Here is a 14,524-nt window from a genome sequence, read left to right as displayed (position 1 = left end):
AAAACTGGTGCTATTTTATTCACAAATCATGAAATTCAGTTGAGTGGAATTCCACTTGTACTGGTATTCCAAATTCAGATTCCAGTGGAATTCCACCTGTACTGGTATTTCAAATTCAAATTCCAGTGGAGTTCCACCTCTACTGGTATTTCAAATTCCAGTTCCAGTGGTATATTTGGTAATTCCACTGGTATTCCAGTAACATAGCAGATTCCAGTGGAATTTATGTAGCATTCCACTGGAATTCTATTGATTTTTATGATCTTTTGTGATCGCACAGCGTCCGTCGTCAGTCCGTCTGTGCGTGCGTCTGTGCGTAAACTTTTGCTTGTGACCACTCTAGAGGTCACATTTTTCATGGGGTCTTTATGAAAATTGGTCAGAGTGTTCACCTTGATGATATCTAGGTCAAGTTCGAAACTGGGTCACGTGCGATCAAAAACTAGGTCAGTAGGTCTAAAAATAGAAAAACCTTGTGACCTCTCTAGAGGCCATATATAACATAAGATCTTCATGAAAATTGGTCAGAATGTTCTCCTCGGTGATATCTAGGTCAGGTTCGAAACTGGATCACGTGCCTACAAAAACTAGGTCAGTAGGTCAAATAATAGAAAAACCTTGTGACCTCTCTAAAGGCCATATTTTTCATGGGATCTGTATGAAAGTTTGTCAAAATGTTCATCTTGATGATATCTAGGTCAAGTTTGAAACTGGGTCATGTGCAGTCAGAAACTAGGTCAGTAGGTCTAAAAATAGAAAAACCTTGTGACCTCTCTAGAGGCCATATATTACATAAGATCTTCATGAAAATTGGTCAGAAACTGGATTATGTGCCTACAAAAACTAGGTCAGTAGGTCAAATAATAGAAAAAACCTTGTGACCTCTCTAAAGGCCATATTTTTCATGGGATCTGTATGAAAGTTGGTTTGAATGTTCATCTTGATGATATCTAGGTCAAGTTTGAAACTGGGTCATGTGCAGTCAGAAACTAGGTCAGTAGGTCTAAAAATAGAAAAACCTTGTGACGTCTCTAGAGGCCATACTTGTGAATGGATCTTCATAAAAATTGGTCAGAATGTTCATCTTGATGATATCTAGGTCAAATTCGAAAATGGGTCAGATGCCATCAAGAAGTAGGTCAGTAGTTGAAATGATAAAAAAACCTTGTGACCTCTCTAGAAGCCATATTTTTCATGGGATCTGTATGAAAGTTGGTCTGAATGTTTATCTTGATGATATATAGGTCAAGTTTGAAACTGGGTCAAATGCGATCAAAAACTTGGTCAGTAGGTCTTAAAATAGAAAAACATTTGTGACCTCTCTAGAGGCCATACCCTTGAATGGATCTTCATGAAAATTGGTCAGAATGTTCACCTTGATGATATCTAGGTCAAATTTCAAACTGGATCACATGCCATCAAAAACTAGGTCAGTAGGTCAAATAATAAAAAAACCTTGTGACCTCTCTAGAGGCCATACTTTTCATGGGATCTGTATGAAAGTTGGTCTGAATGTTCATCTTGATGACATCTAGGTCAAGTTCGAGACTGGGTCAACTGCGGTTAAAAACTAGGTCAGTAGGTCTAAAATTAGAAAAATCTTTTGACCTCTCTAGAGGCCATATTTTTCAATGGATCTTCATGAAAATTGGTCTGAATGTTCACCTTGATGATATCTAGGTCAGTTTTGAAACTGGGTCACGTGCAGTCAAAAACTAGGCCAGTAGGTATAAAAATAGAAAAACCTTGTGACCTCTCTTGAGGCCATATTTTTCATGAGATCTTCATGAAAATTAGTGAGAATGTTCACCTTGATGATATCTAGGTCAAGTTCAAAACAGGGTCACGTACCTTCGAAAACTAGGTCACTATGTCAAATAATAGTAAAACCTTGTGACCTCTCTAGAGGCCATATTTTCAATGGATCTTCATGAAAATTGGTCAGAATTTTTATCTTGATGATATCTAGGTCAAGTTCAAAACTGGGTCACATGAGCTCAAAAACTAGGTCACTATGTCAAATAATAGAAAAAACGACGTCATACTCAAGACTGGGTCATGTGGGAACAGGTGAGTGATTCAGTACCATCATGGTCCTCTTGTTTCACAAGGGGATCAGGATGAGCTATTGTGATCGCTCTTCGTCCGGCATCCGGGGTCTGTCCATCCACACTTTCCTTTAAACAACATCTCCTCCTAAACCGCCTGGCCAATTTTGATGAAACTTCACAGGGATGTTCCTTGGACGGTCTTCTTTAAAAAATTTTAAAAGAATTAAATTCCGTACAGAACTCTGGTTGCCATGGCAACCAAAATGAAAAACTTTAAAAATATTCTTGTCTAAAACCACAGGTTATAGGGCTTTTATATTTAGTGTGTAGCATCATCTAATGGTCCACTACCAACGTTGTTCAAATAATCCACCTAGGGTCAAACATGGCCCCGCCCTGGGGGTCACATGGTTTACATAGACTTACATAGGGAAAACTTTAAAAATCTTATTGTCCAATACCACAGGGCCTAGGTCTTTGATATTTGGTGTGTAGCATCATATAGTGGTCCTCTACCAACACTGTTCAAATTATCCCCCTAGGGTCAAATATGACCCCGCCCTGGGGGTCACATCCTTTATATAGACTTATATAGGAAAAACCTTTAAAAATCTTCTTGTCTGAAACCACAAGACCTAGGCCTCTGATATTTGGTATCTAGCATAATAAACAATGCCTTGTGGTTCTCTACAAAGATTGTTCAAATTATTACCCTGGGGTGAAAAGAGGCCCTTCCCCTGGAGTGGGGCCTCTAGTTTTACATAAACTTACATAGGAAAACACTTTAAAAATCTTCCCTCCTGAAACTGCAAGTCATAGGCTTTTGATATTTGGTATGATTCATTGCCTAGTGTTTCTCTACCAAAATTGTTCAAATTATGCCCCTGGGGTGAAAAGAGGCCCTGCCCTGGGGGTCCCAAGTTTAACATAGACTTATAGAGGGAAAAAAAATCTTCTTGTCTGAAAGAGTAAGGCCTAGGCCTTTGATATTTGGTATGTAGCATTGCCTGGTGGATCTCTAACAAGATTATTCAAATTGTACCCCTGGGGTGAAAAGAGGACCTGCCCTGGGGGTCACTAATTATATCAGTTAGATAGGAATAATACTTAGTTATAATTACCTGATGACCCCAAATGATTAGGAGTCACCTGACTGTGACCTTGACCTACTGACCTACTTTGTTTTTTAAGATACAGCCTTGACATATTGTTGACATGTGCAGTTTTGCACACCGATTTTAAAACTGACTTTCAGTGACCATGAATGTGACCTACTGACATACTTTCTTAATATTTTAGCATCAGTTTGATATTTGAAACATGTAGCTCATATTACTCAGGTGAGCGATCCAGGGTCATCATGACCCTCTTGTTTATCATAAAGTCTTGAATGATTTCGAAATCTGGATCAGGTGCAGCCAAAAACTAGGTCACTAGGTCAAATCAAAGGAATACACTCTAGAGGCCACTTTTTTGCTCCAATCTTCCCGAAACTTTGTCAGAATGTTTGTTTTTATGGAATCTTAGATAAGCACGAATCTGGGTCATGTGGGGTCAAAAACTAGGTCAATAGTTCAAATCAAAGAAAATGCTTGTTTACACTCGAGAGGCCACATTTTTGGTCTAATCTTAATGAAAATTGGTCAGAATATTTTGTCTCCATGAAATCACTAAAAAAGATAATAGGTAAGGGTAGATTTCTCGGAAGCACAGAGCACCAAAAGCTCAGCCCTAGAGTCACAGTCAAACATGTTTACACTGTTATGGTGTGTTTCTCAGGTGAGAGACCTAGGGCCATCTTGGCACTTTTTGTTACTCAAAATAGTTTTGTTTCTTTGTTAAGTCCTTTCGAAAGGGTTTATCATCATGTGTCAGTATTAGGTGTTATTATAAGTTTAATAGGAGAAATAAATTCCGATCATTCACTTTAAAAAAGAGTCCAGCACATTGAAACTTTCAACACATGCAAGCATTATAAATTCAGTCATATATGTGTTGATAGGGGACCTATTCTTGAGAAGGAATATTCACTATATTTTTTATAGCTCACCTGAGCAATGCTCAGGTGAGTTTTTCTGATCGCTCGATGTCCGGCGTCCGTCGTCCGTCGTCTGTCGTCCGTCGTCTGTCAACATTTAGCTTGTGTATGCGATAGAGGCTGTATTTTTCAATTACTCTTCATGAATATTGGTCAGAATGATAACCTTGATGAAATCTAGGCCGAGTTCGAAAATGGGTCATCTCGGGTCAAAAACTAGGTCACTAGGTCAAATCAAAGAAAAACCTTGTGTATGCGATAGAGGCTGTATTTTTCATTTAATCTTCATGAATATTGGTCAGAATGATAACTTTGATGAAATCTAGGCCGAGTTCGAAAATGGGTCATCTCGGGTCAAAAAACTAGGTCACTAGGTCAAATCAAAGAAAAACCTTGTGTATGCGATAGAGGCGGTATTTCTCAATTAATCTTCATGAATATTGGTAAGAATGATAACCTTGATGAAATCTAAGCCGAGTTCGAAAATGGGTCATCTCAGGTCAAAAACTAGGTCACTAGGTCAAATCAAAGAAAAACCTTGTGTATGCGATAGAGGCTGTATATTTCAATTCTTCTTCATGAATATTGGTCAGAATGATAACCTTGATGAAATCTAGGCCGAGTTCGAAAATGGGTCATCTTGGATCAAAAACTAGGTCACTAGGACAAATCAAAGAAAAACCTTGTGTATGCGATAGAGGCTGTATTTTTCAATTGATAATCATGAATTTTGGTCAGAATGATTGCCTTGATGAAATCTAGGCCGAGTTCGAAAATGGGTCATCTGGGGTCAAAAACTAGGTCACTAGGTCATATCACGTAAAAACCTTGTGTATGCGATAGAGGCTGTATTTTTCAATTGGTCTTCATGAATTTTGGTCAGAGTGATTACCTTGATGAAATTTAGACCGAGTTCGAAAATAGGTCATCTGGGGTCAAAAATTAGGTCACTAGGTCAAAACAAAAAGAAAAACCTTGTGTATGCAGTAGAGGCTGTATTTTTCAACTGATCTTCATGAAATTTAGCCAGATTGATTACCTTGATAAAATCTAGGCCGTGTTCGAAAATGGGTCATCTCGGGTCAAAAACTAGGTCACTAGGTCAAATCGAAGAAAAACATTGTGTATGCAATAGAGGATGTATTTTTCAATTGATCTGTATGAAATTTGGTCAGAATGATTGTCTTGATGAAATCAAGGTCGATTTTGAATATGGGTTATCTGAGGTCAAAAACTAGGTCACTAGGTCAAATTAAAGAAAAATCTTGTGTATGCGATAGAGACTGTTTTTTTCAATTGATTTTTATGAAATTTGGTCAGGTTGATTGCCTTAATGAAATCTAGGTCGAATTTGAATATGGGTCATCTCGGGTCAAAAACTAGGTCACTTGGTCAAATCAAAGAAAAAACTTCTGTATGTGATAGAGGCTGTATTTTTCAGTTGATCTTCATGAATTTTGGTCAGAATGATTGCCTTGATAAAATCTAGGTCGAGTTTGAACATGGGTCATCTAGGGTCAAAAACTAAGTCATATCTAAGAAAATGCTGGTTTTATCGCAAGAGACCAATTTTTTGGTCCAATCTTAATGAAAATTGGTCAGAATATTTGTTTCCTTGAAATCACTAGGTCAAACATGTTTTACACTGTTATGGAGTGTTTCTTAGGTGAGCGACCTAGGGCCATCTTGGCCCTCTTGTTTATTTAATTTCTCTATGGCTCTAGCAATGTTCATGATTTGTTTCCTGGAAATTTCACTCAGATGCTCCAAAGACATCGTTAAACCAAATAGTCAGAGTCTTCACTGATTATTCATAAACAAAAGACATTTGTATCAAACTTTAGAGTTTAGAGTTTAGTACGATTTTTCAGACTGAAGAAAATGTTTGGGAATTTCTAAAATCATAAGAAACGTTTTAGACTATAAGTTGTATATGTAAGCCATGCACTTCCTTAACAATATATACTGTCAAGATGATCTGCAACAACCAGCTTCGTATCATAGAAATCAATGAAAAACTCAAGCTGCCCATTTACACCGGGTTTATTTTTTCCAGCGGGCTTATTTGTCCATCTAGTGTAGGGATAGCTGATTATACAGTGTGATTGAATCACATGTTTTACGATATTTTTGCATTACAGCTTCTTTGATACTGTGTCCATCTTTTCATCACTGCCTTCGAAATAGGGCCATTAGACTTTGTGTGTGTTAGCAATTTAAACATCTTGGACATTTATAGTGCTAGCTGTTTAATGACATGAAATTGTCTGCCTTAGGATTTGTGTTGGCTAGGAGGCCTTTTAAATACCAGATTAAATATACAGATTTATTATATAATTACCGTCATAAATTCTGTCAAAAAAACAACTTATATTTCACAAGTATATATATGAACAGGCAGAAAAATTTCTGTTTTGTACCTTTTTATGTTGTTTAGCCCTTATAATTATAATGTGCCTTTATGTGCAAGGGAGCAATCCGTTAGTGGAACAGTCTTGCCAAGTTCAGGGGATGCAGAAAATTTTAATGTTGTTTTAAGAAAATATGAAGGAACGAACTGACAGACATTGGGAGGCCACATTAGTTCACCAGGAGTACTATCAAAGATCATTATTCGCATGCATATTTAACAGAGAGTCAATGCCATTTAATTTTAAACTAAATGGTAAATATCCACGTTGATTGATTGCTTCATGAAATAGAAGAGCTAGCTGTTATATCTATGCCACGCATAAAATACTTAGAAATGATCAATAATCACCATTGGAAGTGACAGAAATATCCAAAAAACAAAGCTGCTTTGACAAACATAATTATTATTATGTTTACAGTCAGACTAAACGTGCTTACTGTGTTTTCACTCTATCAAAACAGGGCTTACAGTAAAAGAAAACAGCCAGAAAATGGGGGTAGTTGACGTAGAACCATCAGTTTTGGTAAATAGGCACAACTACATGAACGGACACATATAACATGCAGAAAACTGTCATAATTACTGGGGAAAAGGGCAAAATTACGTACAAAATCGAGACATTTATTTGTAAACATTGCACTCGAGCGCAAAATCTTACAAAAAACTTTTTTGTTTCATGAAATATAAAGCAAAAACCCACTTAGCAGTCAAAAAATATCTCTGCCACAAAGTGCTAAAGGTGAGCTATTGTGATCACCCTTGTTAGGCTAATTTCAAACTGGGTTATCAAACTTCCTTAACTTGGACACTGGGTCTAATCATAGAAGAGCCTTGTTAAGTCTGGAGAGAACATCATTAACTTGATCTTTGTAAAAAGTTGACAGAATGTTTGTTTCTATGAAATCTGTCAAGATCAAAACTGGTTTACCAGAGGTCAAAAACTAGGTCATTAGGTTAAATAATAGGAGAACATTTAAAACACCCTTAAGACCACATTTTTCATTTGATCTTCCTAAAAGAATTGTCAAAATGTTTGCCTATGAAATCTATATTGAGTTCAAAACTGGATTTTATAGGTTAAAAACTAGATCTCTAGGGACAAATCACAGAAAGACATCATTAACACTCGATAGGTCACATTTTCTACCTGATTCTCATGAGACTTGATCAGAATTTTTCGTCTGTTTTAAATCTAGGATAAATTTGTAACTTGGTTATTTGGGAAAAGACTAGGTTATCAGGTCAAATCATATGTTGTACGGGGCACCCAGCCCCCATTTGGTCAATGGGCGTTTTAAGGCTGTCCTGCGGTTTTCTTCGCCCTAACACTGTATACGGCAATCACAGGGGGACACACCAGAAAATGGGGAATAGCTCTGGCAGAGCCCCTGTGACGCTGATCTGTTGGTTTGCCACGTTACGACAGAGTCCAGTGCAAATAAATACAATCCAATGTTTCTATGTTTTATTTAAGTAATAACAATTCTTAGCAATAACAGTCTGCATATCACAATATTGTAATCATAAATCCAATTATGTCTGTTGTAAACTTTAAGGTTAAGAATTAACTAATTTGAACAGTTCTTGTTTAAGGCTGATTAAGTTAAAGTCATTAATTATGCCAATGTGGCTGTGTTATGCCACTAGAACATTTTCATGTCTTAACTGTTCTGTTGCTAAAAATCAAGTCCCTTAACATATGAAAGATTTCATATTCTGAAAAATGCTGTGAATGAATTGTCCAATCAGAAACGTTGGGGCTGTCCCCTTTTTCATTTAAATTAACCAATGAAATTAACTTCAAGTAAAACATGACAGATTTCTACAGCTTGTCTTAAACCCTTTTAGTGTAAGCTGCCGTCTCTAACAAAACAATAGAGGTGCTAAGATACTTTAGATTGTTCAGAAGCCAAACTGATTAACATTTGATTAAAGCCATATTTCTTAAAATATTCTACATTGTCAAAATAGTTACATCAGCTTTCCAAACAAGATTTAGAAAATAAGGATTTCCTGTCTTAATGAAAAACTTGTAAAAATACCCACAATACATTATTATTCAACAATATTGAAAATACAAACATCTCAAATATTAAATTAAAAACAGTCTGGCCTTTACAATTACTTCAAAAAAGCTTGGACCAGAAATTTCAGCTATCACACATAGAAAAAACTTTGTTAACACTTTTGAGGCCACTTTTTTAACCTGGTCTTCGTGAGACTTGGTTAGAATGATTGTCTGTTTAATATCTAGGACAAATTTGTTACTGGGTGACTTTTATGGACAGCTCTTGTTTTTTCAGCATGATCATCATAAATCTTTGTCTGAAAGTTTGATGTGTGAGGTCAAAAACTATATCACTAGGTCAAATCATTGAATAACTTGGTTTGTGATCTATCTGACTTACATAAAACATGGTCAAAATTGTAGCTGTTTGAAATCTAGGCCAAATAAGATACTAATTATTATCTGGGATGAGAATCAGGTCTGGTGAGCGGGACATCATTTGCGTATGTGAATGGGAACATAGTTTCATCAGGGCATATCATTTTTGGAAATTTCATATCGCAATACATCTTTTTACAGCCGAACCATAATATACCAGTATACCTGTAATACTGTACATCCCTAGCTAGCTCCAGTTTGCTTTGTGTGAGGCTCACAATTATATTTTCATTTCAGGGCAGAAGCCGAAGTTTGGCGAAAGAAAATGATTGAAGAGAAAAAAAAGAGTAATTCGGAAGACTATATGACTGAGGTTGCTGTTGCAAGTGTATCAGATGTTGTTCATGGAGGCCATCTCAGTCATGTTACAAAAAATCAGCCAGCTGCTGGGGGCGAAGTGGCAGTGACTATGAATATATCTGTTAAAAGAAATGTTGATCCGTATGTATCAATGTTTATGAAAAATTATGTGCAAAAGGAACAAATATGTCCTGGAAATGAAGCTGCAGGTAGAGTTGCTACAGGGAATGATGTTGGAAAACTATTTCCTGTTGACGTAAAGAGTAGGGTAATAAAAAGTTTCTCTGACACTGCAAGAACTGATGTTGAACAGGCTTCTGGTCTTTTACAGCAAACTACTAAGGGGTATGGAATTTTCAGACTGGCTGATAAGAGTGTGGGTAAATCTGTTAAAGTTATGACAAATCTTGTACAGGGATCATTGCCTTTACACCAGAATTTACACTTTCCTCTCCAAGATTCATTTTCTGGTGGAGAGAGTGATGGGACAAGAGAAAATGGAATTGTGGGATATAAAGATGGCAGCCAGCTACAGGATGAACAGATAAGTGTGACGGGTGAAGAGACAGTGGTAGAAGATACACATGTGATATCTGAAATAGAAGGAGAAAACACACAAGCTGTAATGTTCATAGATAACAATGAATGTGTAGGAGAGGTTGTAATTGACCAAGAAACTGTAATATAATGTTAATAAATATGATAATAATTAAATTTAAAAGAACTAAGAACACTGATTTGGATATTGAGAATAGATGACAGTCTAAAATTCAAAAATGATTTATGTTTGTTCAGTGGTATTTGGTTGCAACTCTGAACTGTGATAAACACTGTTCAGTTAAGTAAGTTGACCTCCACATTTAGTTTTTAGCTCACCTGTCACAAAGTGACAAGGTGAGCTTTTGTGATCACGCGGTGTCCGTCGTCCATCGTCCGTGCGTGCGTCCATAAACTTTTGCTTATGACCACTCTAGAGGTCACATTTTTTTGTGGGATCTTTATGAAAGTTGGTCAGAATGTTCATCTTGATGATATCTAGGTCAAGTTCGAAACTGGGTCACATGCCTTCAAAAACTAGGTCAGTAGGTCTAAAGATAGAAAAACCTTGTGACCTCTCTAGAGGCCATATATTTCACAAGATCTTCATGAAAATTGGTCAGAATGTTCACCTTGATGATATCTAGATCAAGTTCGAAACTGGGTCACGTGCCGTCAAACACTAAGTCAGTAGGTCTAAAAATAGAAAAACCTTGTGACCTCTCTAGAGGCTATATATTTCACAAGATCTTCATGAAAATTGGTCAGAACATTCACCTTGATGATATTTAGGTCAAGTTCAAAACTGGGTCACGTGCCATCAAAAACTAGGTCAGTAGGTCAAATTATAGAAAAACCTTATGACCTCTCTAAAGGCCATATTTTTCATGGGATCTGTATGAAAGTTGGTCTGAATGTTCATCTTGATGATATCTAGGTCAAGTTCGAAACTGGATCATGTGCGGTCAAAAACTAGGTCAGCAGGTCTGAAAATAGAAAAACATTGTGACCTCTCTAGAGGCCATATATTTCATGAGATCTTCATGAAAATTGGTCAGAATGTTCACCTTGATGATATCTAGGTCATGTTCGAAAGTGGGCCACGTGGCTTCAAAAACTAGGTCAGTAGTTCAAATAATAGAAAAACCTTGTGACCTCTCTAGAGGCCATATTTTTCATGGGATCTGTATGAAAGTTGGTCTGAATGTTCATCTTGATGATATCTAGATCACGTTCGAAAGTGGGTCACGTGCCTTCAAAAACTAGGTCAGCAGGTCAAATAATAGAAAAACCTTGTGACCTCTCTAAAGGCCATGTTTTTCATGGGATCTGTATGAAAGTTGGTCTGAGTGTTCATCTTGATGATATCTAGGTCAAGTTCGAAACAGGATCATGTGCGGTCAAAAACTAGGTCAGTAGGTCTAAAAATAGAAAAACATTGTGACCTCTCTAGAGGACATACTTGTGAATGGATCTCCATAAAAATTGGTCTGAATGTTTATCTTGATGATATCTAGGTCAAGTTTGAAAGTAGGTCAGTAGGTCAGATAATGAAAAAAACGTTGTGACCTCTCTAGAGGCCATATTTTTCATGGGATCTGTATGAAAGTTGGTCTGAATGTTTATCTTGATGATATAAAGGTCAAATTTGAAACTTGGTCAACTGCGATCAAAAACTAGGTCAGTAGGTCTTGAAATAGAAAAACCTTTTGACCTCTCTAGAGGCCATACCTTTGAATGGATCTTTATGAAAATTGGTCAGAATGTTCACCTTGATGATATCTAGGTCAAGTTTGAAACTGGGTCACATGCTGTCAATAACTAGGTCAGTAGGTCAAATAATAAACCTTGTGACCTCTCTAGAGGCCATATTTTTCAATGGATCTTCATGAAAATTGATTAGAATTTTTATCTTGATGATATCTAGGTCAGGTTCAACACTGGGTCACATGAGCTCAAAAACTAGGTCACAGTGTCAAATAATAGAAAACGATGTCATACTCGGTTTAAAACTGGGCCATATGGGGACAGGTGAACGATTCAGGACCATCATGGTCCTCTTGTTATTATTGGCCGTAGGGAAAAACCGAGACCACTTTTCTGTGGTACAGCATGGATGGTACCTCCAATTTTTAGGTGTATTTTGACATATCTGTACCTTGTAAGAATTTTTTTTTCTTTTTGGTTAAATTTCTTCGCTTTGTTGTTCCTGTCCTTTGGACTTAGATATTTTTTCTGAGGACCTTCTTGTCCTCAAGTGCTTCTTGTCCTCAATGATAACAGGTGAGCAATATAGGGCCATCATGGCCCTCTTGTTTAAAGTTCTATTGAGTAAAACAGACAAAGCAACTAATCAATGGAGAATGTGTATTACCATATTTTCCCTAAGTCTTTGGATACCCTTAATCTTGAGACACCCCTAAATCTGTAAAAATAATTATTTTTCATGTCCCTAATTTTTTTTGACATGTATTTTCTCAGAGTATTTTTCGTCCCTAAGTGTTGGGACTATTGGTGTGTACCAATTCAAGATGTAAATCAAGTACCGTTATTATGCATTGTATGGTGTTGTATCTATCAAAATATCAAATAATTATAAGAACCAAAGAATATTTTTTGTAACCTTTTCTGGTCGTTATTTTAGTGCATTTGTACTAGCTGAATTCGGCTATTCTGTGACAGTAAAGTGCTTTTTACCATACCAATTAAAAGTTGTATGTTTTGGCTGCAGCCATTACAGGAAATCCGTTTTCCATAAGTTATTATGCCCCTCTTCGAAAAAGGAGGGGTATATTGTTTTGCAGATGTCAGTCTGTCTGTTGGTCGATATGTAGACCAATCCGTTTCCGGATGATAACTCAAGAACGCTTTTGCCTAGGATCATGAAAGTTGATAGGGAGATTGGTCATAACCAGCAGATGACCCCTATTGATTTTGAGATAAGTAGGTCAAAGGTCAAGGTCACTGTGACCTAGAACAGTTAAATGGTTTCCTGATGATAACTCAAGAACACTTAAGCCTAGGATCATGAAAATTGACAGGAAGGTTGGTCATGACCAGCAGATGACCCCTATTGATTTTGAGATCAATAGGTCAAAGGTCAAGGTCACAGTGACACAGAACAGTTAAACAGTTTCCTGATGATAGCTCAAGAATACTTTGGCCTATGATCATGAAAGTTGACAGGGAGATTGTTCATGTCCAGCAGATGACCACTATTGATTTTAAGGTCAGTAGGTCAGAGGTCAAGGTCACAGTGACCCAGAACAGTTAAACGGTTTCTTGATGATAACTCAAGAACGCTTTAGCCTAGGATCATGGAACTTAATAGGGAGGTTGATCATGACCAGCAGATGACCTCTATTTATTTTAAGGTCAATAGGTCAAAGGCCAAGGTCACATAGACCCAGAACAGTAGAACTTTTGTATACAATGACCAAATAATTTCTGTTCCTTGTGCAATTACTGAATGCATGAAGGGGGGCATTTCGTGTTATACGAGCTCTTGTTTATTTTTATTCACGTACTTACTGGAATTTACCCACGAATCATAACAAGAGGGCCATGATGGCCCTATATCGCTCACCTGTAAACATGGCCTCAGAATCATCAAGATAAACATTCTGACCAAGTTTCAATGAGATAGGGTCATAAATGTGGCTTCTACAATGTTAACAAGCTTTTTCTTTGACAATATGCAATAATTCTATGAAATATGAGGCTTGTAGACCTAAGTGTTCTTCAGTTATCAATCGGACCCCAAAAACAATTGAGGTTATTTACTGAACACAGGCAATCATCCTACAAAGTCTGACCACTGTAGGCCTAAGCATTCTGTAGTTTTTCAGCAGAAACCAGACTGAGATGAGCAAAACAATATTTCTATTGGAAAGGGGGAGGAAGGATAAAAATTCTTCTACAACTGACTATTGATGGACATTGTAAGCCTTTCCCCTCTTCTCCTATGCCTGCGAAGGGTTATAATATATTTCTAGTACAAGCATTTCTGTTATTAATTGGTGTAACCCAGAATAATAACAAACTCCTTATTATTGTTTTAGCTCACCTGTCACAAAGTGACAAGGTGAGCTTTTGTGATCGCGCAGCGTCCGTCGTCCGTCCGTGCGTCCGTCCGTCCGTAAACTTTTGCTTGTGACCACTCTAGAGGTCACATTTTTCATGGGGTCTTTATGAAAATTGGTCAGAATGTTCACCTTGATGATATCTAGGTCAAGTTCGAAACTGGGTCACGTGCCTTCAAAAACTAGGTCAGTCGATCTAAAAATAGAAAAACCTTGTGACCTCTCTAGAGGCCATATTTTTCAGGAGATCTTCATGAAAATTGGTCAGAATGTTCACCTTGATGATATCTAGGTCAAGTTCGAAACTGGGTAACATGCCGTCAAAAACTAGGTCAGTAGGTCAAATAATAGAAAAACCTTGTGACCTCTCTAAAGGCCATATTTTTCATGGGATCTGTATGAAAGTTGGTCTGAATGTTCATCTTGATGATATCTAGGTCAAGTTCGAAACTGGGTCACGTGTGGTCAAAAACTAGGTCATTAGGTCTAAAAATAGAAAAAATTTGTGACCTCTCTAGAGGCCATACTTGTGAATGAATCTTCATAAAAATTGGTCAGAGTGTTCAGCTTGATGATATCTAGGTCAAGTTTGAAAGTGGGTCACGTGCCTTCAAAAACTAGGTCAGTAGGTCAAATAATAGAAAAACCTTGCGACCT

General features: G+C 37.1%; 1 protein-coding gene across 4 annotated transcripts in view; it reads left to right on the top strand.

Moving 5' to 3' along the window:
• Positions 1 to 12,397, top strand: part of LOC123559591 (zinc finger protein 675-like) — a 161,006-nt gene extending 148,609 nt beyond the window's left edge. For all 4 annotated transcript variants that reach the window (XM_045351546.2, XM_053552550.1, XM_053552552.1 and 1 more), the window contains one exon: positions 9,186 to 12,397. In XM_045351546.2, coding sequence (XP_045207481.2) covers positions 9,186 to 9,936 — 751 coding nt within the window. In that variant the 3' untranslated portion in view covers positions 9,937 to 12,397. The remainder of the gene's footprint in view (positions 1 to 9,185) is intronic.
• The last annotated feature ends 2,127 nt before the right edge of the window (positions 12,398 to 14,524 follow it).

This window comes from Mercenaria mercenaria, chromosome 10, assembly GCF_021730395.1.
Source record: "Mercenaria mercenaria strain notata chromosome 10, MADL_Memer_1, whole genome shotgun sequence".
Taxonomy (NCBI): Eukaryota; Metazoa; Mollusca; class Bivalvia; order Venerida; family Veneridae; genus Mercenaria; species Mercenaria mercenaria.
This window is presented reverse-complemented; position numbering and strand designations above follow the sequence as displayed.